Source organism: Ctenopharyngodon idella, chromosome 8, assembly GCF_019924925.1.
Source record: "Ctenopharyngodon idella isolate HZGC_01 chromosome 8, HZGC01, whole genome shotgun sequence".
NCBI classification, from domain to species: domain Eukaryota; kingdom Metazoa; phylum Chordata; class Actinopteri; order Cypriniformes; family Xenocyprididae; genus Ctenopharyngodon; species Ctenopharyngodon idella.
This window is the reverse complement of record NC_067227.1, coordinates 18,515,577-18,538,323: the sequence shown is the minus strand read 5'-3', so window position 1 is coordinate 18,538,323 and position 22,747 is coordinate 18,515,577. Positions and strand designations below refer to the sequence as shown.

Sequence of the window (22,747 nt, the reverse complement as noted above, 5' to 3'; positions counted from 1 at the left end):
TAAATGCAAGCAGAGCATTAAAGAAAGTCCATCTCATGAAGAGGATGATCCATCAGACTTCGTTTTAACGTCCTGGAACTAATGCGCTTGCCTGGAGAGAACTTCTGGAGAGTCTTCACGCCCTATTTTCCCCTTTCTCTCTCTGCTCTTCTTCTCCCATCTCCTCTGTCATGTCCTGTTGTTGAAGCCACAGATTCTGGTGAACTTCTTATTTTCCAGAGCCAGGATGTAAAAAGGTTTATCTCATTCCTAGGCTACATATAGCACTATACAGGGCTACGATGTTCCAACCTTACAGATTAAATATGATTCTGAACAGAGCAGAATTAAACAAAGCTAAGGCAAACATGACATCCAGACTTGCGAATTCTTTCCACAACCTTTCAAACAGCTTTCAAGCATGGACGTGTGATATCTCAACAGAGAAAAAGAGTGAAAGGATACAGAGAGGAATATTTCTTATAGTGAAGGCATTCCCATAGAGATTTTGTGTGTGTGTGTGTTGGGTGTGTGTGTGCGCGCGTTTTTGTGATTTATGAGGACACAAATTTGTATAATGACATGGGTATTACACTGGTATTACAACGTAAACATGAAATATGAAGACATTTCATGAGTCCTCATTTAAAATAGCTTTAAAAACATACTAAACAATGTTTTATAAAAAAATTTAAAAATGCAGAATATTTTCTGTGATGGGTAGGTTTAGGGGTAGAGGTAGTTTAGGGGGATAGAATATACAGTTTGTACAGTATAAAAACCATTATGCGAATGGAATGTCCTCACTTTGATAGCATAACAAACCTGTGTGTGTGTGTGTGTGTGTGTGTGGTCCTGGCATTTCCTATGTTACGGGGACCAAATGTCCCCACAAATATAGTAAAACCAGTCAATTTTGACCCTGTGGGGACATTTTTGTGGTCCCCATGAGGAAACAAGCTTATAAATCATACAAAATGATCTTTTTGAAAATCTAAAATAGCAGAAATCTTTCTGTGATGGGTAGGTTTAGGGGTAGGGGTAGTGTAGGGGGATAGAATATACAGTTTGTACAGTATAAAAACCATTACGCCTATGGAATGTCCCCATAAAACATGAAAACCCAATGTCTCTGTCTCTCTCTCTCTCTCTCCTCTCTCTTTCTCTCTTTCTGTGTGTGTGTATGTGTGTGTATGTGGTTCAAGTATACCCTACATTGGCAATATCCAAAATCCTTGTCCTTGCGGGGACATTTTTTGGTTCCCATGAGGAAAACAGCTTATAAATCATGTGTTGTCATAATCAAGTGATGTCTTTTTGAAAATCAGTATAAAAATCATTATATCTATGAAATATCCCCATGAAACACGAAAACCCAACGTGTGTGTGTGTGTGTGTGTGTGAACTCTTTAAAGCCTTATCATCACAACACAGCAAAATAGGGGTAGTGAGGGATGAGAGAAACGAGAGAGAAAGTCATCCATCACTAATGTGTCATCTCTTTGATCATAACCAACATTAGTGTCTATTGGTTTATATTTCTTGTGTTTGTCTCTGGCATTTACCTCCCTTGCACTGAACTTTGCAGTTAAAATCCTTGTATGTGCGTATGCGGTGAGGAAGTGAGATGTGTTCCCACGACCTGTGCGTGTAGTAACCTTACCTCCCTTTGATCCTGCTTTGCCCTGATAGATTCTGCCTCACACACACACACACACACACACACACACACACACATACTTGGAAAGGCACTGATATGATGTGACAGTTGTTAAGGCCTCTCGCTTTGATGTGGAGGGATATGTAGAGGTATTATCCCTTTTGTGATCCAATCAAACACACAGATTTCTTCCAAACCACACGCATGTGCTGTAACTGAGAAGCTTTTGTTAGGAGACGGTGGATTTCACTGCATTTTATTGGAGTAATTTCTGTACCATTATTATTGGAAAAAAAGATGACTGTTTTCAAGCAGGTTTCCTTGAACACTGGCCCTATACTACATTGGTCGTCAAAACAGACTAACCCCGCCCCAAACTAATACCACTGGTCGACCAAACAGACAGCCCCGCCTCAAACTCACACAGTTGGTTGAGCCACTGTGTTCCGCATGTCTGCGCTGCTCTAACAAACAAAGCTATGTGAAAGTGCCACAGATGCAAAGCATTTAAAGTCTTCTGGGAAATCAATCTGTAAATGGCCTGTATATAAATCTGGATGGGAGAAAGTAGCTCCCCCCCCAAGTATTATTTCATAGTCTCTCACAGCCATTTTCGCATTGTATGATTTATTTGACTTTTTTTTTAGCCTATGCAGTAGTGCTGATGTGAAGCCAAGTATCTTTTTGTCTTGCTGTCCTTCCGAATGTAAAGACGTTGAAATGACATAAAGCTGGTCCCACCAACAAGATGCTGTCAAGGGCCTCTGCTTTGCTTTATCTTCTATTTTATTAAAATCTCAAACCAAGACTGTCAGCTCATGCATTTGAGACACAAAAACAGAGGTAAACAGTCCGTGGAGACCTTCAGTTACCCAGATGAAGTATTCTGTGCCTTAGTGAATCAAGCACAGCTTATAAAAGATCTTCTTGTGGACATTACTTTGTGGCTTTAAATGTGATGGGAATAACTTCTAGTCAAGCTGTTGGTCTCTTACGATTGCTGTGTCACAACCAATCAGACTGAACTTCTAGATTCATCTCCACTGAGGAATTCTGGTTGTGACTGAACTGAGTCTTTAGCACTAACACACACACAGTGAGGACAGTGAAAAATCCCTCACGCAGAGGCTATCATTCCTCTAAACCCAGACAGCAACACAGAGACAGAGGAGGGGGACAGAAGGTCAGGTTTGTTTGACGGTAAAGCATCACAACACCCTGCAGCGTTTGTTTTTGCTGCTGGTGTTTTAGGGGGGAGAAGTGCTATCAGCACGTTCAGGTGTGTGTCTGGATGTTTATGTGTGTGTGTGGTGATGATAACAAGGCATTTTCGCACACAGAACTGCCGCTCACTGGATATTTTCTCTTTTTTGGACCATTCTCTGTAAACCCTGGAGATGGTTATGCGTGAAAATCTCAGTAGATCAGCAGTTTCTGAAATACTCAGACTAGTCTGTCTGGCACCAACAACCATCCCACATTCAAAGTCACTTAAATCACCTTTCTTCCCTATTCTGATGCTTAGTTTGAACTTCAGCAGATCATCTTGACCATGTCTACATGCCTAAATGCATTGAGTTGCTGCCATGTGATTGGCTAATTAGATATTTGCGTTAATTAGCAGTTGAACAGGTGTACCTAATAAAGTGGCCAGTGAGTGTATACTATTATAGTATTTATTAATACTCTATTTTCAGTTTTTTCATTTTCATTTTAGCTTAGATTTTAGTCATTTCGTTATGTGCTTTTGTAATTTTTGTTAAATTTTTATAATTCTATTTAGCTTTAACATTTTTTTTTGGTTTTCGACACGGCTCCTCACAGATTGTAGCCTTGGAAGTATGACTAAAATGAGAATTTTCACAGGAAAATGTCATCTGAACAAGTAAGTAACATGTCTGCCACTTTTGTTCTGACCAAGTGAGAAAAATAAGCATTACACAAATGTGATTAAATCTAACGATCGCTTAGCTTGGATCACGCCAAGCCGTGCAAATTATTATTATTGTTATACTTTGTTCTCAAATTGTTAATATCAGCATCAGCATTGCGTGACTACGTGTATTTAGTGTGCATTAGCGCTACCAGTAGCTTTTTAATTTCTGTACAGTCTAATCTCTAATTGTCCATTTGTCATATCATACAATCTGCCATCAAAATTATAAGTTTAATTATTCCAGCTGCTGTGAGAAAAGGCTATAAATGATCGGCCACCAGCAGCACCCTTACGTGCCATATAGCCTACTAGCTGAGACTCCTTCTTTATGTAAACAGAAGTGACGTAATGACACAAAGACGAACGCCATCATGCTCAAATTTCCCGCGGAAACCTACCAGTACCACTCGAATTAGAAAACATTATTACAAGCTTACTGTTGTGAATCGGGCTAAGGTAAGGAGATCATTTTGAACACTGGCTGGTTATGTACTTGCTCAAAAATTGATTTTGGATCATTTTTAACCAAAAAAAGTTACAGACTGCAGCTTTAAGTTGGTTGCCAAAGCAACATTTCTAATTTTAAGTTTAAGGATTTTCATCTAATAGTTATATTTTGATTTACTTTATTTCAGTTTTATTTCGATTTCCGAAATATTACAAAAATATTTAATAGTTTTAGTTAACAATAACACTGGTCTTCATTGAGCAAATGTGCTGTTCTCTCTCACACACTTTGTCTCTTATGCAATGTATCTTGTGAAAAACTGGAAGTACTGGTTGCTGAATAAGTGTAACAAAGCAAGAAAAAATGGAAGAGAGAGAAAAACGGATGAAACCTTTAAATCTCTTGTTCTGGGAAAGATACAAATGAATGAATCAAAAAGAAAACCAGAAAAATAAGACTCTTTTATTGCCCAGAGTTTGTTCTTTCACTCAAGTGGCTTTAGTATGTTCTCAGGTATTTTAAATATCAACTTTGCCTCAGATGTTTTCCTAGAAGAGAAATAAAGAACAAAAACAAATGAGTCAATTGTTGACTTGGTCTTAGAGGAATTTGTGAGAAAGTTTGGGTTCATACTGTGACTTTCATTTCAGACTTTTAAGTCTGGTCTCTTGGTGAATCTGAGCACTGTGTGAAATATTGTTGAGATCCAAGATTACTAAAACCTCTCCATTTCATCTCATTGCTTTTTCTGAGAAACAACTGTAATATTAAAAAGATGCCCTGATTGACCCATGGAGGTCAAGAGGGAGAAAGAGAGAGTGAGAACGATTATTGACAGGGAGATGTCGTGATATTGCATATGAACATCTCTGTGATGAGATGTGATGCTGTGTTGTTTGCTCTAGTTGAGTGGGAATGTGTTTATTGAAATGTTTACTGAGACTTTCAAACATGCACAAACATCTCTCTCTCCGTTCTCTCTCCCTCACACTATTTAGAGGAAAGTCTTACACTGGCTTCACAGACACAAAAGTAGGTCCCCACACCTGTGTCAGAGATGTACAGGTGTTTTAATCTCATTCTCTTCACATCTCCGTCAGTCATCCGCCACACTCTCTCTGTCTCTTTCTATCCTCCACATGCCATCTCTCTCTAACAGCTGTAGATGGGCAGAATATATGACTATGTAAACACATTAGGAGTCTGTTTATGGCTGAGTAAACCCCTACAGTTTAAACACTTTTGAGAAATGTGATTTGAGAGCCAAAGTGAAGTGCTGTGAGAGGGAGCGCCGTTAAGGTGTCCCTGGCATGCCTGTTTATTTTGGTTGGAGTGTCCTTGCCAGTGGACAACTCTCATCGAGGGTGAGGAGGGTTCGATGATGTCAGCTCTGAGACGAGGATGAGAGAAATGTCAAACAAACCAAGGAGCAAAAAAAAAGAACTCAGCTGTTACAATGTGTGTTTGTTTGTGTGTGCGTATTCATACGTGTTTTGTATACGCATAGGTTTGTTAGTAAGTAATGAGATGGGAATCGTAGGAATTTAAAAATTCTGGTTCTGATTCATCTGAATGATTCATGTTCCTTAACAATTTCATTCCATTAATTTTGAGGAAGAAAGAAAGGACGTTTTTTTATGGTAAAGTATTTACTTCTCTCAACAACCTGTTGTGAAATGACAAGGTCTTTTCCAGTGGTCGGCAGAATTATTATTTTTACTTTGAGTGTTTTCATATTGGGGAAACTTTTATTTATTTCACTGCATTCTACAGCATAATATAATTTTTAATTTGTTACATGTTATTTAAAAATATTGTTCCTCATTATTTCAAATGGAAGAAATCGAGCCAGCTATCAAAAATGTGCTCTAGGAACGTTTTGCTAACATTCCAATTGAGTCATGAAAATGTTATTTCTGAATGTTATTTGATCGTTCAAAACTGTACAGTGTTTTTTTGTTTTCAAAAATTTAACATTAAGGGAACATTACATTTTATCATTTTGCAAACATTATGGGATCATTACTTTTCAATGTTTTCTGATCTGAAACAAGTAATAGCATTAAAAAAATGTTAGACAAACATCCAACTAAAATGTTTCAGCAAAAACGTTCCCTGAATGATGTATAAACAATGTTTTAGAACATTATTAAAGACCAGATAACTCTGAACAAAAGTTTTATTAAGGTTACTGGAAAAACGTTTGTTCATTACTTTGAGAGAACCTTGCTGGAACGTTCTGAGAACGTTTCCTGTGATATCCGTTTCATGAACGAATCATAATTTTCGGTGAACGTGTTCGATCACACTGAATGATTCCTTGTGCAAAGCAAATTGGACTTATCTTAACTTATGCAGCTGTTTGCTGTTCGACTCATTGATTCAATGCTCCTGTCGGAGCGACTCTCCAGTTAACAACACACAGTATCAATGATCTGGTCTGAACGACCTGAGAAACAAAAGTGAACAGGAAAGGTCGATTTTGAGCACCTGTATTTAATATTTTGACCCTGACCCCATAATCCCAGGAACCAAAATTTTGTGAAGTGTGTTCAGAGAGCATCGGTACATTTAAACTCACAGTCACTAAGCAACTTCAAAGGCACCTGAATTATCCCCCAGCCCTCTATCTGTCTGCTCTGTCTCGCTCTTGCGCACTCATACCTTTCAGAAGGCTGGAATCTCATGCATTTGACCCGGAGACCCTCAAGCCAACAAGCAGAGTCAGCACTCATTCACTCATACATGTAATCAGATAATCAATATAACATAATCATAATAACATATAAAATCAACTTAGTTTTATTTAAATAGCACATTTAAAAACAGCAGGGTTGACCAAAGTACTTCACAATTATAGAAATTTTAAAATGGCAAGACTACATACACTAACAAACACTAACAAACTTCACGTCCAAAGTCATTCCCCAAATTCAAATGCCAGTATGAAAGAAAATGCATTTTTTCCATTAGTGGGGTCGACTGAATATGAAAGCGAAGGTTATTCCATATTTCAGAACAACTAATGCTTAACCCTTTGACTTATGCTAAGACCGAGGGACAACCAGAATATCATCATAAACCTAATTAGATGCACAAATATCAAAACCCAAAAATGCTATAACAATATTAAAATAAAGAAAACTTTATATATAATATATTAGGTTCAGTACTCTTTCTAGGTCACTAATCAAATAAGTATGTTTGCAATAATGAGCATATAAACTTCTGTACAAATAGTCAGACGTACTTGCTTCGATTAAAGCACAAGATGCTCTTTGAATCTTTCTCAAATCATGCTGGACAATATTATCATCAGGTTTTACAAAGACTTCATGCAGCTTGAATGCTGCTGTCGCCAGATATTCTGAAATGTTTCTTAAATTTCACTTAAATTAATATTTGAAATTAAAATATTGAAAATTAGACTAATGGATCCCGTACATTACATATAAATGAATATGACTAAATAATATATAAATAAATAAAACTACATTTTTGTAAAGTCGAAAAATTGAATTCAGGATAAATAACTGCACAAATATTCTGGAAAGCAGCAGGATTTCTGTGCATATCATTCATCAACAATTAGGAAAATGTCTTATAATCAGTGCAGAATGTATGGTATCCAATTCCACATGCTCAAATGGTCAGCGAGTGCAAAATTTTTAGTACGACTTTACTTCGATAGTCAACTTTAGACATTTAACTACAATTAACTTTGCAACATGTCAACGGCTAATAATTCAAGTATGAGTAGATTGTCTGCTTAATATCTGCTAACACTTTATTTTGATGGACCGCCAACAGACATTTCTCAAGTACATGTCAACTTATTCTACTAATCTAACTAATCAGATAGATAGATAGATAGATAGATAGATAGATAGATAGAGTAACAGGGCAGATCAGTTGAAGGCATTCTTGAGTTCTGACTCAGTGGGAGTTTTTTATATGGTATCACGTAATGGACTCTATGTTCTGTTTTGTGGTCACTCCCTCTGGCCTTTCTCTGCAATCTTATAAACATAGGTAAAACTATAAAGCTGCTCCTCCTTGTACCTCTCTCTCTCTATCTCTCTCTCACACACACACAGACACACACATGTACAGAGGAACCTATGAAACACTTTTACTCACTTTTCCCACTACATTAGAGGAAACTAATGCAATGTTTCTGGCTTGATATGAAGCAGCCCTCATAATAACCAGCCTCTCTTCTCCTTTACACACACATACTGTAAGAAAAGAGAATCAGAAACAATAACTACAACCCAAACAGCTTGAATTAGCGTGTGTATATGTGCACTATTGTGTATAAAAAGCTCTGTGAGAAAAGTTCCCATGATATTACATATGCATTTTTATCACCTACAATACTTTATTTTTAAAATTCGAGCATGAATTCTTAAAGAGCTTCACCTGTTGTCAGTCTAAGGATGTGAATAAGGTATGATGTATGGAGAAAGGAAGAGAGGAATTGAGTGACATTATGGTAAAATCTGATGACATGCAGGCACTCAGATGGACAAATGGCGAGTTGGTGTCACTTATAGTGGGGGGTCTGTGATACTGATATCTTTTAGTCTGGGAGCAAGTGTATATGTATGTGCGTTTGCATCTTTAGCAGCGTCCTGACTGGATTTTTGGGTCTCGTTCAGACCCCAGCATGCACTGGAGCAGCACAAGGTGACAGGAGAAGTAATGAAGATGAATGTGTGTGTGTGTGTGTTTCTGAGAAGGCTGCTTTTCTGCTCAGATTAAGATCAGGCTTGCTGATAAAAATGCCCGCCAGGCCACTCAGAAACCCAACACTCCTCTCTTCTCTTCTCTTTCCTCACCTCTCTTCATTCCCCCCTTTTCCCATTCCCTTCATCTCCGTCCATTCCTCCTGTATGAGTACAGGAATGAGCTTTTGGTTTCTGTCTTCTCTTATAGTCTTTATAAAATATCATTTAACAGTGAATATTTTCCTTACTTTTCTTTGTACAGTATGTTGTATATATGTATGTGTGTGCGAGAGAGAGTTAAAGGTCCACTGCGAAAGACTGTTTAGGGTAAAAATGACAAAAATGAGTACAGAAAAATTTGAAAACTGTGCTCTCTATATGCTTAGACTACAGTAATGATTAAAATAAATCAGTTAAAATAAATGTATGGCATAAAATGAAGAAAAACATTTAAGATTTTGCACTATTATTTGAAATATGACAACAAATGGCCTAGTCTCGCAACAAAATTGCAGTATGACAACACGATTACAACACAATCAGAACATACACTACCGTTCAAAAGTTTGGGGTCATTAATTATTTTAAAAAATAAATAATAAATGTATTCTTTTATTGTGCAAGGACATTAAATTGATCAAAAGTGACAGTAAAAAACGTTCTCTTCATCAAAAAATCCAGAAAGAAATATATCACGATTTCCACACAATATTAAGCATATTTTCAACATTGATAACAGAAAAGAAATGTTTCTTTAGCACCAAATCAGCATATTTGAATGATATCTTAAGGATCATGTGACACTGAAGACTGGAGTAATGATGATGAAAATTTAGCTTTGCCCTCACAGGAATAAATTACATTTTAAAATATAATAAAATAGAAAATAGTTATTTTAAATTATAATATTATTTCACAATATTTTAGCATATGAGAATTTTTTTTCAAAACATTTAAAAAATCTTACCAGCCCCAAACGTTTGAGATTTGTGATATATATATATATATATATATATATATATATATATACATACAGTTATGTGGATGTGGCCTCCCAATCCAACTATTACATTTCACCCCATCAGAAACCCTTTCAGATCTGTTTATAATTTACTTTAAAATCATCTGTAGAACTTAAATCCAGAGTTCTCTTCATCTGACAGGATATTTTCTGATGAATGAAGTGAATAGTATGAAACAATTCATCCGACCTTTTATTTGGCCTCAAAAAACATCTCTTCTAAGAACTAAGGCTGCCGAACCCAAAATGGGTTTGAGAGTTGCCTGTAACCAACTTCTCTGAACCAGGTTTAATAAATCATCGTATGCAACCTGGATCCTAATCAGGGTCATGTACCCTCTCACCCGCCAGCGGAATTAGGACAGAGCCAAACAGACCACTCAGCGGGGCCAGAACGGTGGCATTAGTCAGATACCATGATGCCTATTTATTTGCTGGTGACATGAGGCTGCAGGCAGCACTGATCTCTCTCTATCCCTCTGTTTCTATATCTCTCTATCAGCGCCTGGTCCTCTAGGGTCATATTAAGTGTGTTTAAGGCCACTGTTAAAAGGCTTGAATTATCATACTGTAACGATTAGTAATAATGGCCAGCAGCTCATTCAAAGCAATCTGAAAAGCCTTATTGTGCACAACTGCTTCCCAATTAGATCAAACTATAATTAGCTTCCCCAGGAAACACTGAATGTTTGACAGATTACAATACTTTCACTTTTACAGAACAGAATTTGTAGGCCTGCAGAAAGAACACACAAGAAGTGTATGTAAACAAACTCACACTCAGTACGTTTACATGTGCAAGTATAATTGAGCTACACCAGGTTTTTAGGTAGTCGAGCTACAGTCTATGACACAACGCGTAATCTGATATTTGAAGGATTAAATACATGTTGCGAGTGACCTCTGTCTTTTGCAGTCCTGAGAGCAATTGTAGTCTGACTGACCTGTACGCATGCTGAACGAAGCCGAGCTACAGGTCAGTTTGACTTCATAAAAAAGCCCTGGTATGACTTTTTTTACATGACATTTTATAAGACAAATTATTGTTTAATTTTAATGAATGTAGCAATGTTTGAAGCACAGCTCACACAGAAGTAACTTTCAAACCAAACAGTTATCGTTTGGCAATTTCGATTCCATGACAAATTGACCTTCTTGAACCCTATTGTGAATCTGCGTGGAAAAAACTTTGGCCCGCATACACTGTAAAACGAAACAGTGAAATTAATTAAATGAAATGAGTTTGTTTCACTCAAATAATAATGAAAGTTCATTGTACTTCATAAAAAAAAGTTGCGTGAACTCAAAATAAGTTCAGTTCGTAAGCTGAACTTAATATGATTGAGTTAAATGTAAATAGTTAAATGTTTTGAGTATTCTGGACTTATTGAGTTTTACAGTGTCCTGTTCTGTCTGTCCTGTCCTGTTCTTTGTGCCAATGTTAGTTTTTGCTTAGTCTTATGTAACTTTATTACTTGAGTTTTATGAACTTAAACCATTTAAGGCAATCGGTTTCTTCTAACTGTTTAAGTAGCTATAGTTAAGACTTATTAGTTATCTGAATTCAAACTGAATGAGTGCAATAAACTTAAACTCTTTAAGTTGAGTTTACTCTAATGATTGACTAAACCAACACCAAAATATAAGTGAATTAACTCAATGTATATGAGTTTACAGTACTCATGCTTTTTGTTTTTAATGGTTTAAGGCAATCAGTTTCCTCAAATGGTTTGAGTTACAACTTATCGGGTTTTACAGTGTACGAAATTCCAGATTGTGTGCATTTATATTGAATACACATGAAAATTGCTGAACAATGGTAAATGTGTCCACAGCATTTCTGCTGCACAGGCTCTGTACAGAAAATTAAGTGATTTATGGGTTTATACATTGCGTATTTCTTTTGATAAATGCTGTGAATTATAAAATGGTTCTCAAAAGTGGGTAATTGAATGTATTATGAAGTTGGCCATTGTAAAATCACATTTTTTCAATAAAACCAAACCTTTTAAAAACATGAGTAGTACCTAATAAAGGAGGGAAGATTGTAGGAAACAACATGCTTTGGTTAAAAAACAAACCATCCTGAAAAAGCTCTGAAATCACAAGCAGACACAAGCCCCACTGTGACGGAGGCCTGTTCAAAGCTGCCTCTGCCCTGTCATTAAACTAATCAGCTCATTATTGGACAGTTCAGGTTGGTCATTGGTCACGTTTCGTAGAAAGGGAGGCCCTTTTATTAAGAACCCCTTATGTCTAAGATCTCTCTTAAGATACCTAATGCAAAGTCTGATTTAAACCAAGGGGTCAATGTCTTGCTGGTTAGCATGACTCCTTAGCCCCTGCTGGTAGATATACCTTCACCATTATGAAGTATCATTCCAATTTAAAACAACAGTTTTTGAGTTTAATATATTTTAAAATGTAATTTATTCCTGTGATGGCAAAGCTGCATTTTCAGCAGCCATTACTCTAGTCTTCAGTGTCACATGATCAGTCAGAAATCATTCTAATGTGATGATTTAGTGCTCAAGAAAAATGTACTATTATTATCAATGTTGACAACAGTTGTGCAAAAGAATTGTTTTGTGGAAACTGAGATCATTTTTTTTCTGGATTCTTTGATGAATAGAAAGTTCAAAACAACAGCATTTATTTGAAATGGAAATATTTTGTAATATTATAAATGTCTTTACTGTCACTTTTGATCAATTTAATTATGTCCTTGCTGAAAAAATTATATATATTATATAATTATATATATATCTCTTCTATATATGTCTTCTATATGTCTGTATCTAATGTGTATGTATATATATATATATATATATATATATATATATATATACACACACATATATACATATATTAGAAATTTATTTAGATTCCGAATGAAATGAAGTGAACTTATGCTGTCATGACATCATTATCATAATTAGTCACATGACATTTACGGCGATTAGGTGAAGAAAAGCAAAATAAAATGACTCTTTATGTCTTACTTAATGTCTTTATATGAACTTCTGCTGAAAAAATAATTACACAGTTAACAAGTACCACAGCACAGGAGAGCTAATGAGAGCTTACACCTCTACCAGTCACAGCTGTTAACACCATTCTTCTTGTTTACACAGGCAATGATGAGTTTTATAATAACATGTCATTTTCGCTCAACTGTTAGCTAATGTCCTTAGTGCATGCTCATTTATATTATTAATATTACATCTAACCCTTCCAAACGCCTCTGTAGCTTCCAGAGAAACTCTCTGTTAGGGCCCCATGTGGAGTGAGCAGCCCACATAGCTGTCATCCATTTTGTCCTCTTGAGTCCCTCTGACCAGCCTCATTCATTCTGTTATATTCGGTACCGACAGTCAGAGTAAAATACTGTCCAGTATGGGCATGTGATGTATGTTAAGTACACGGCTGTGTTTTCAATAACATGTGATGTACATATTCAGCTATTAGCCATGATAATATCTTATAGGCTCAGAGTCAGTTTAAAATATTATTTTAAAAGCAGCACACCTTTTGTCACAAAACAACACTCATAGAACAAATTTCTCACGTCAAAACGAAACAAAAAAATACACCAACACGTTACAGCACAGGTTGTTCTTGAATCCTAAACCTTTACGTCCTCTGATCAATTCAAAACATAATCAACAACAACAAAAAAAAGGAGAGAAGAAGAAAGAGAGATACATCTGCCATATCGGGCAAAGTGTGCAAGGCGCTCATGAGAAATGTAGATTTCAGTTGTAGTGCTTTCACAAAATAAGTTCAAATAAAGCCATGCAACAGAGAAGAGGGATTAGGGAAGGGGTAAAAATCGCAAGGGATGGACTTCATATCCCAGAATGCCGTGGACAAAATCCTGAGGAACGGGAGGAAGTGGGCGTGTCTCAGGTCTGGTCCAGCCATTCGGCACGTTTAGGAGCTTTGCAGGTGTGAATGTCGACAGCCTCCTCGCAGTCTTTGCACTCGACGGCGCAACACCACTTAAACTTACACTCACACTTGGTGATGCGTTTTACGCGTGTGGTGTCGTAGCCCCGCCCACAACACATGACCTCGCAGCCGTCGGTCCCCCGGGACGTCTTATTACAGACCCGACCAGCAGTACCCAATGATCCTGGAATCCAAAAAAACAGAAATGGCTTTGTTTCAAGACCCAGATTTTACACTGGACGTCAAGTGGTGACCTAACATACCCCTAAAAACTAATGCATTTCATGATGTATTAAGCCCACCACAATACAAATATACATAATTTAATCAATAAATCAAATTAATCACAAATTAAAATATTTTTTACAGTGGAAAATTATATTTGTATGATTTTTTTATATATATGCACCCTGATCTTTCATTTTTTAAATTTTACTATAACAATATTTTTGCTACCGTAATATTTTACTTATATTATTATTCATTATAATGTAATTTATTTATTCATAGAAATTATTATATTAATATATTTAGTACTTAGTATTTAGTTGATATATATTTCTACATTTGTATTTATAGTAGTAATTTATAACCATATTTCATTCATTTTGACTACTAAAAAGTATAGTTAAAAGGTTGTTAATAACAAAAAATAATTAAATAAAGAGAAAACATTCAAATTTGTAAATGCATATTTTTTTGAGATCAATAAATTACCATTAAATCCTGATGTACCAAATACCGATACATAAAATTAAACACTTAGGTAAAAGTTTTTATTATTATTATAATAATTGTATTATTACATATTTTGTCTAAAGGTTCAATAGACAGTTTAATTAAAAAAAAAAAAAAAAAAGAAATCTATTTTTCTAACTAGTATTTCCTATTTCAGGCTTTACAGAGTTAATGGAGTCCCGGTCATATAATTCAGCCAAAATACCATTTGACTGGACACACAAAATTACATCTGCAAAATAATAATGACATAAAATAACTTTGATGAACAAAAGCAGAAATATACTCTTAAAAAAAGACTAAAGGTTCTTTATTGATCAATGGCTCCATGAAGAACCTTTAACATCCACCTTTCCACTGGACAAAAGGTTCTTTATAGTAGTTATTACAATAGTCTTACCACTAAGACAAAATGGTCACCATTTACTGTTCAATGAAACTGTTCAATGAAAGATTCTTTGAGGATCCCAAAGCAGTATCACTGTAAAAACTACTGTGAAACATACTACCCAAAAGTCTTGTAACACAAAATAACAAAGAAAGTAAGACTGGCCATAAATAATCAGATTGGTGTTTTGGAGTCTGCATGTTGTTGTTTCGCAAGGTTAAGCACACAGTGGACAGTGATGGTCTCTTTCTTAAAAAAAAAAAAAAAAAAAATTCTGCCTGCCCTGCGGCCATGAGAACCAGAGAGTGATGGTTGTGCTGGCAGCTTTGAAAGAATGGGATTTGAAAAATGAGCCTGTTGTATCCTTGGGGTGCAAATTCCACTGGGGTGGTGATGCTGCTGGTGGTTCGGGGGGTAAGCGCATTGACCCTCTGAAATCACTGAGCTGTGAGCTGTCTGTCTGACCCAAACACACTCAAGCCATCACACTGACGCATAGGCTGCAGAAGTATTCTCAGAAAGCAGAGTAACACAGTGTGACGTGATACGTTTTCAGTAGGAATATGTTGTCTAAACTATTAGTCAACCAGTCAGTCTTAGGGAAGCCCTGTATAATTGGATTTATCTAAAGTTTCTTATGGGGTGTTCACATAGGATGTGTTCTTGGGTTCAAAAACAGCTAAATGGAACATCATATGGTTGAGTGGCACACCACCCAAAAAAGTAACACTCTGTGACAAAAAAAAATCTGTATGTATTGCAGCACGGCAAAGTGCTAAAATGCTTTCAGAGAAGTTGCATTTCTAGATTCATCCCCTGTAAACCACTGCAGATAAAACATAAAAATATAGTTATTTTACAAATTAAATAAAAATATTTAAAAATGAGTCATAAAGTTAGTCTATTCATGACCCATCTCCAATTGAACATGGGACTTGTGCAGCTAGTCCAGATGATACATGCAGACGTGTGTGTCAGAGTATCAAGGATTAACCGAGCAAAAAAAAAAAAAAAAAATCCCATCCCACCTCTTCTGACCCTGTCAAAGCCTCTATTGCCCTTTTTACCCTTAAGGTTTTTGGTTAGATTTAGGCAGGGCAGGTGTGAGAGTCAATTTACCTCAGTTACCGAATCCTGTCTTTCTCTACACTATCGAGTAATGTAAAAATGAACATGGCTTACCACCATCAGACTGGATCTCACGATTGAGAATCCTCTAAGGGCTGCAGGTGATTCAGTGCCAGCCTGTTAGGGTACGTTTACACAGCAACGATGTACTAAAAACAGAAAAGTTTTTCTTTTGTGTTTTCTGCGTATAGACGTCAATGTCTTTCAAAACGATCCCCGTTCACACGGATCAGCGAAAACTACTAAAAGAGCTGTATTATGCATGGCAAGCCAGTAGTTGACGATGCCACTTTGTAAAGAAACCTATAGACTGAACACAAATAATACGCATGACCATTTTCACAAATGTGCGTTTTTGTAGTTTACACAGAGATGATAACTGTATTCAAAAACTTGCACTTTGAAACCTATTTTAAAAAGTTTGTGTTTTCAGGCCCCCAAAAAGCTGTTGTCATGTAAATGAACGACTAAAAACGCATTAAAAATTTTCAGTTATTAGTTGAAAACAATGTTGTGTAAACGCCCCCTGTAAACTTTACAGTGTCTCATAAACTGGATTTTATTTTTTCATACCTTTATACCTTTATTCATCAGGCAGACTAAGCACTTCCTGCATTCTGCAAGTCTGGTATGATCTACCTCTTAATTCTGAGAAGTCTTCGCAAAATCCAAGTTTGACATTTATTTTGTTAATGCTGAGTGCGTCAGCAGCAGCAGAGTTAACTATTTGTGTCATTAGTAATACGTGAGTCACAGTATAGATTAGTGCTATAACTGCATTATTACTAAATGAGTCAGTATTTACACTGCTTGAAAGAAATCGCTGTACTGATATTCTTCAAACATCCGGGTTTGGTTTGTTGAACTCTTTAACCCTAAGTATTAAACTACAATTAATTCAACCAATAATGTCAGTCGTAAGTGTGTTATCTTTGGGTTTTTTTCCATTCTTACCAGCAGCTTTGTCCATGAGGCAGTAATCAGGTGAGGTTTCGAAGTATACCAGGTCATTTTTTGTGGCTTTCCTGAAGTCTTTATTGGCTACTGTGAATCCTGTTCCATCTTGGTTCATGGTGACCTCGATGGCTCCATTGTATTTCTTGCGAAGGTAATCTCCCGTTTTACGGAAATCCGACATTGCCAACCAGCAGGTTCTCAGAGTGCACGACCCACTGACTCCATGACATTTACACTCCAGCTTCATAAAGCGCTTTACAGCCTGTAAAGCAGAGAAAACATCCCTAGTAGTAATTAAATGAACAGATTCCATGTGGCCAAGAATAGCCGCAGAATGTAAACAGAGTTTCACAGGAGCGTTATGACAATGTTTTTGTGCTATTTATGTCAGTATTTATATGCCAGTTGCTTAGTTGTAGTGGCTTCATTCGTTCACCATACAGTTATATCACCATGAATGTGTCATATAGTCTCTGTTCTCACCATTCTGCCACAGCGGTTGTTATGAAGGTTCATGAGCGCTCGTGCGTCTTTCACAGTTCGCTCTTTTGCATCTACGAAGGCTTTGGCGAACTTTATCCCATAGTTGATGTTATCACTGCAGCCACCCCAGTCAAACTCTCCTCGTTCGTCGCTGGCCCGGCCGCGCTTGTGGGGGTCACAGTTGCACGTCTTTAGCTCCCCTTGACTGCAGGCACGGGTAATAGCGAAAACCACTCCCGCCGAGGAGATCGCATATACGAATGCCGCCTCACGACTGCCTGCGAAGACAACAATCATGAAGTCACAACAAACACATTTGGGTCCTTAATCAGACACTCAAAAACACTTAATCACACCTTCTGCTCTCTTATAATCACTTCTGATTTGTCTGCCAGAGACCTGTCTAGGGGTGTGACTACCCCAGTGTGAGTGTTTGGTTTAAATATTAGTACAGGCCTAATCCCTCCAGGGTGGGCCATTCTCTGCTAGGATAAATTGTTTGAAGGTTAGCAGTCTGATAGTGAACTGCCACAGTTATTTTCTAACCTTAACCTGCTATTTCTAAGCATCCTGCGTGTTTGGACTCACGTCACTCACACTGATTCCTTTAGCCTGACTGAATGTAAGAAAAATACCAAATGTAAATCATCATGGACAGTTACAAGGAGTGTCCAATTTTGCGATTAAACCAAAAGTGTGTTGTTTTAAATATGCAACTTTAATTACTTGTAAATAAAATTACAATATAAATCCTATTTAGTATGTTATATATTTTATAATTACATTTACACTACAGTTCAAAAGTTTGGGGTCAGTAAGAATTTTTTAAGCAAGGATAAATTAAATTGATCAAAACTGACAGTAAAGATATTTACAGTGTTAGATTTCCATTTCAAATAAATGCTGTTCTTTTGAACTTTCTATTCATCAATAAATCCTGAAAAAAACAAAACAAAAAAACCCCAACATTTTTTAAACAACTGTTTTCAACAGTTGGAGTAATGGCTGCAGAAAAATTTGCTTTGTCATCACAAATTACCTTTTAATATATAATTTAATAGAAAACAGTTATTTTAAATTGTAATAATATTCCACAATAGTTCAAAGTATGATATTTCAGTTCTGTATTTTTCATCAAATAAATGCAGCCCTGACAAGCATTAGAGACTTTTTTCAAAAACATTAAAAAATCTTACTGACCCCAAACTTTTGAACAAACATTTCTAGTAGAAACACTAAGAAAGTGTTTGTGACAGGTAAGATGTTCCTATTATCACATTCATTTAATAATATTACTAGTATTAATAATAATTGGGACATATAGGAGGACATATCAATAGATTTAGGTTAGATTTTTAACGCCAATAGCTTTACAGATGTGAAAAATTATATTTTTTTAACAAAAAATTGAAATGCATATATCTGCTAAATGTGGAGTACACTAGTATTTACATAACCTTGAAGTTATTTCTATGCTATAGTGAATATTAACTTCCGCAGAACTTAAATTTTGTTTTAATGGAGATTTTTTATTAGAGGACCCCCTGCCCAGATCTCCACATAAAGTTGTCCTTCTCACGCTGCACTGCAGTCGTTTTCAGTTTCCTGTTGCAGCTAAAATGTGTTTCAATGATCTGTGCTCATGCAGTACAATGACATCTGGAGGATATCTATGTTTGAATCGCTCCATCATTCATACAGCAAGATATTCTCCAAAGAAAAATAGATTTTTTTTAAATAGTACAGTTGCTGTTTATAGGAGAATCCTCTCCCGGCAACCGCTCCAATTCTAATTCCATTTCATAAACTGAATACACGCAGTGCTGCGAGAGTCTGTCCGGCTGCCAGAATCATCTCTCCAAACATTTACATCCACTATGCCTGTTTATGTGGTAAAGAGGCATAGAGAATGCTGGAGGGGTGATATTTTCACACAGGGATCTTTGGAACGCTGTATGAAAGCCAAACAGAAAGCACATTTACAGTGAAGATTTCTTGAGTAAACTTCAGGTTCAGATTGAAATAAGTGATCCTGTGGGGTTCTGTCTGTTTATCACACCTGGCCAGGGATTTATGTGCATGTGGCTGGATTTCCTGTGAGATCCGAGTCGTTTCATTAATATTCCACAGTGATAAACAGTGATGGACATGTCCAAGAGAATAACTCTTTATCCTATTCTGATCCATACTGATTTATATGGTGACAGTGAGGTATGCTGATCTAGGTATTTACCATATGAGATGCGCAGAGAGATATTTAAAGAGAGAGAAAGTTTGAGAATCAGTTTATAGAGTACCTGCTTTTTGGCGTGTTCGCACCGCAGGAACTCCACAAACTAACTCCACGAACGTGGAAAACAGTGATAGATGGACCGATGCCAAAGTCCAGGCACTTCTCAACCTTTTTACTGCAGAGTTGTTGATGTTGTCGAATGCCGCGCTTAAAAGACGTCACTGTCGGACGGCTTACGTCACTTCAGAGTTCCTACTGGTGGTGCGAATGCAACCAGGAAAATGGACCTATAACATTTAGTTCTCTGGGGACCGCCCTGGTGGCTAGTGTTTATAATTGATTCCTATAACTTGAATATGTTATAGAAATTATGAATTCTATAACTAACCAGTGTGAAAGCCCCTTATTTCCCAGCAGGTGGTAAAGGATGTGGGGTCTTCTTGCATTAGGGGCTTTCACACCGAATAGTTCTAGGAACTCAGTTATAGGAACTAGCCAAAAGGATAGTTCCCCGAGAACTAATTTCTCTCCCAGGCCATGTTCCTGGTTGCGTTCGCACTGGGAATAGGAACTCTGAAGGGGCCGACAGCAGCGTCTTTAAGCGCAGCATTTACAAACCGTTGGATGGAGGATGCCGTGATAGCTCTGTGTTTGTTGTGTGTTGTGGGTTTCGTGATAATGGAGATGGAATGTAAACGCATAATCTACGTGACTGAAAGAGCAAAAAGTGAGATGAAATCTCCCATGACAACTTTCAGTATTACATATCATCGAGGCGGAGAAAAGAACACAACCCTGCAGACAACAGGTAAATGCCGTTAACGCTGTTTTCCATGTTCGTGAAGTAAATATGTTTACACGGCTTTTTAAAAATGCAGAGTGCAGGTGTTTGACAAGCGTTTGACCAATCAACGTACAATTACGTCCATGATAGTTCCTATAGTGCTGGTTTAAACCCTACTCTGAAGTAGGAGCTAATTTAGTTCCCCCAAAAGGAGTTCCTAGAACTAAAATTGTTCCTAGCTCCTGCGGTGCGAACACGGCAAAATCCGGGTACTTCAGCCAATAGTTCTAGGAACTATGAAAAGGTTCCTCCGGTGCGAAAGCCCCTATTGTGTGGTCCAGCACCTCAGGACTGTAAGATCACTGAGTTAATATAGTTTTGATAGTTTCAATAAAAAAAAAAAAAAGAAAAAGAAAAACTAACAATAATAATGATCAAATTGACTTGAATTGACTTAGTACTTGAATAGTACTGTCATTATTATTATTAGTTTAAAGTCTAATAGTCCACTTTAGACATTCTACTAACTATAACTTTGCAACTACATGTCAACTAGCAGTCATTAGAGTATTAGTAGACAGTCTAATATTTGCTAACACTTTATTTTGATGGTCCCCCAACAGATATATACTGACTATAAGTAACTGCAAGTACATGTGATCTTATTCTACTAAACCTAACCCTAACCTAACAGTCTACTAATAATACATCTAAAGTGGACTAAAATATAACCTTGATGTAACCTAATGTAAAAAAAAAAAGTAACCTAAATGTAAAAAAGCATGCCTAAAAAATCCCCTTCAAAGTTCAAATACATGTTATGCATTGTATTTCTAATAAATATTACTTATAAGTTAGCCATTGCTGCTACATTTAACATTATAACTTCCATCATTATTATCAATTATTTGTTTTTTTTTCTTCATTAGCGGTAACCATTGACTCCTTCTGTCTCCAAGACACACAGACACATTTCTAGTACTCACTGCGCTGTATGACTCTCCCAAAAACAGTATGGTCTCTGTCCAGGGCACTGCAGTTCCAGCGGTGATGGCGGAATTGATGCTGGCACTCTCGAATCCACTCTTTAGCCCCGCCCCCAATCGACTGCATGATGTCTGGATACTTCTGACACAACTGTCTCTGTTTATTCACCAGCCCGGGAATATTGTCACAGATCACACGGGCACCAAGGGCTCCAATATACCTGAAATACACAAACATAGAGGCTTAAAACCTGAATTACTCCGATCAGTCACAGATTTTGCCAATTGGTATGAAAGTGCTGAATCAGTAAACATCCAGTGATTATGCATTGTCTGACGCCAAAAAGTTTGATCATTCCCAGAATCTTACCACTCATTAGTGGAATTTCAGAGGAAAGTTTGGCAAACTGGCATGTGTCATAAACAGACATTCACAAACCAACTATTATTCATGATTTATGTCAAGGCACATGCATAATAAGCTCAACATCAACCAATTTGGAATACATTTTTGAGCCCTATATGATAACCTTGTATTCTGAGTTAAATCTTTAGTTTTTTGACTATTGCTCTTTTATCTGAAGTATTGTATATCAGCTCTGTTATCATTTGCTGTGATGTCATACTTGATTACTTAACCCAATCAGGTAATCAGAACAGAAGTAGGAGATTTAATGAAATATAATGCTGTCTTTTACTCTCTGTATAGTTTTCACTCCTGTTCTGATTGTTTCAATCCATCACTGTTCGATAAATTGTTTGTCTAACGGCAACAGAAAATCCCTCTCTTTCTCATACACACCCAAACCGTATCACAGCAAGCCTCAACCTTCACACTAACACACACTCAGTCATGTCAGACTAAAAGAGGATTTAGTTGTAAATATTTTAGTCTGAAAAAATGTGCATTTCTAATGAGAAAGTGAAGTTTTTACCTTTTAAAAAGATGTTTGTGAATGTTGATCAACCTTTTGATTATGAATGTTCCTCCCACTCCGATGCCTCATTTGACTGTGATTACAGGGCTTTATTGGACGCTGCGCTTTATATTCGATAGTTAGTGTTTGGAAATGCTCACCCACACACACCAGGCTGGTCTCACACATTGTGGTGGTTTACAGGTTGGCTTTACCAGCAGCAGTAATTCATTATCCACAGGACCACAACCACAACCACATGCTGTAAAAACACAGTAAAATCTGCTCTCATTTACACTGTGTGTCTGTGTATGTAGTTAGGCTTGACTGAGGAAAAAAATGTATGACTAGTACATTATTTTTTGCTTATCACCCAAATAGTGGTGAAAATTCCTCTGCTCCCTATTT

The 22,747-nt window shown here is 36.8% G+C and overlaps 1 protein-coding gene across 2 annotated transcripts in view; it reads right to left on the bottom strand.

The window, feature by feature from the left end:
* Positions 1–12,764: 12,764 nt before the first annotated feature.
* Positions 12,765–22,747, bottom strand: part of wnt2bb (wingless-type MMTV integration site family, member 2Bb) — a 36,759-nt gene continuing 26,776 nt past the window's right edge. For both annotated transcript variants that reach the window (XM_051904293.1, XM_051904292.1), the window contains exons 2-5: positions 21,423–21,643; positions 17,420–17,697; positions 16,934–17,198; positions 12,765–13,909 (exon numbers count right to left, since the gene is read on the bottom strand). In XM_051904293.1, coding sequence (XP_051760253.1) covers positions 13,680–13,909; positions 16,934–17,198; positions 17,420–17,697; positions 21,423–21,643 — 994 coding nt within the window. In that variant the 3' untranslated portion in view covers positions 12,765–13,679. The remainder of the gene's footprint in view (positions 13,910–16,933; positions 17,199–17,419; positions 17,698–21,422; positions 21,644–22,747) is intronic.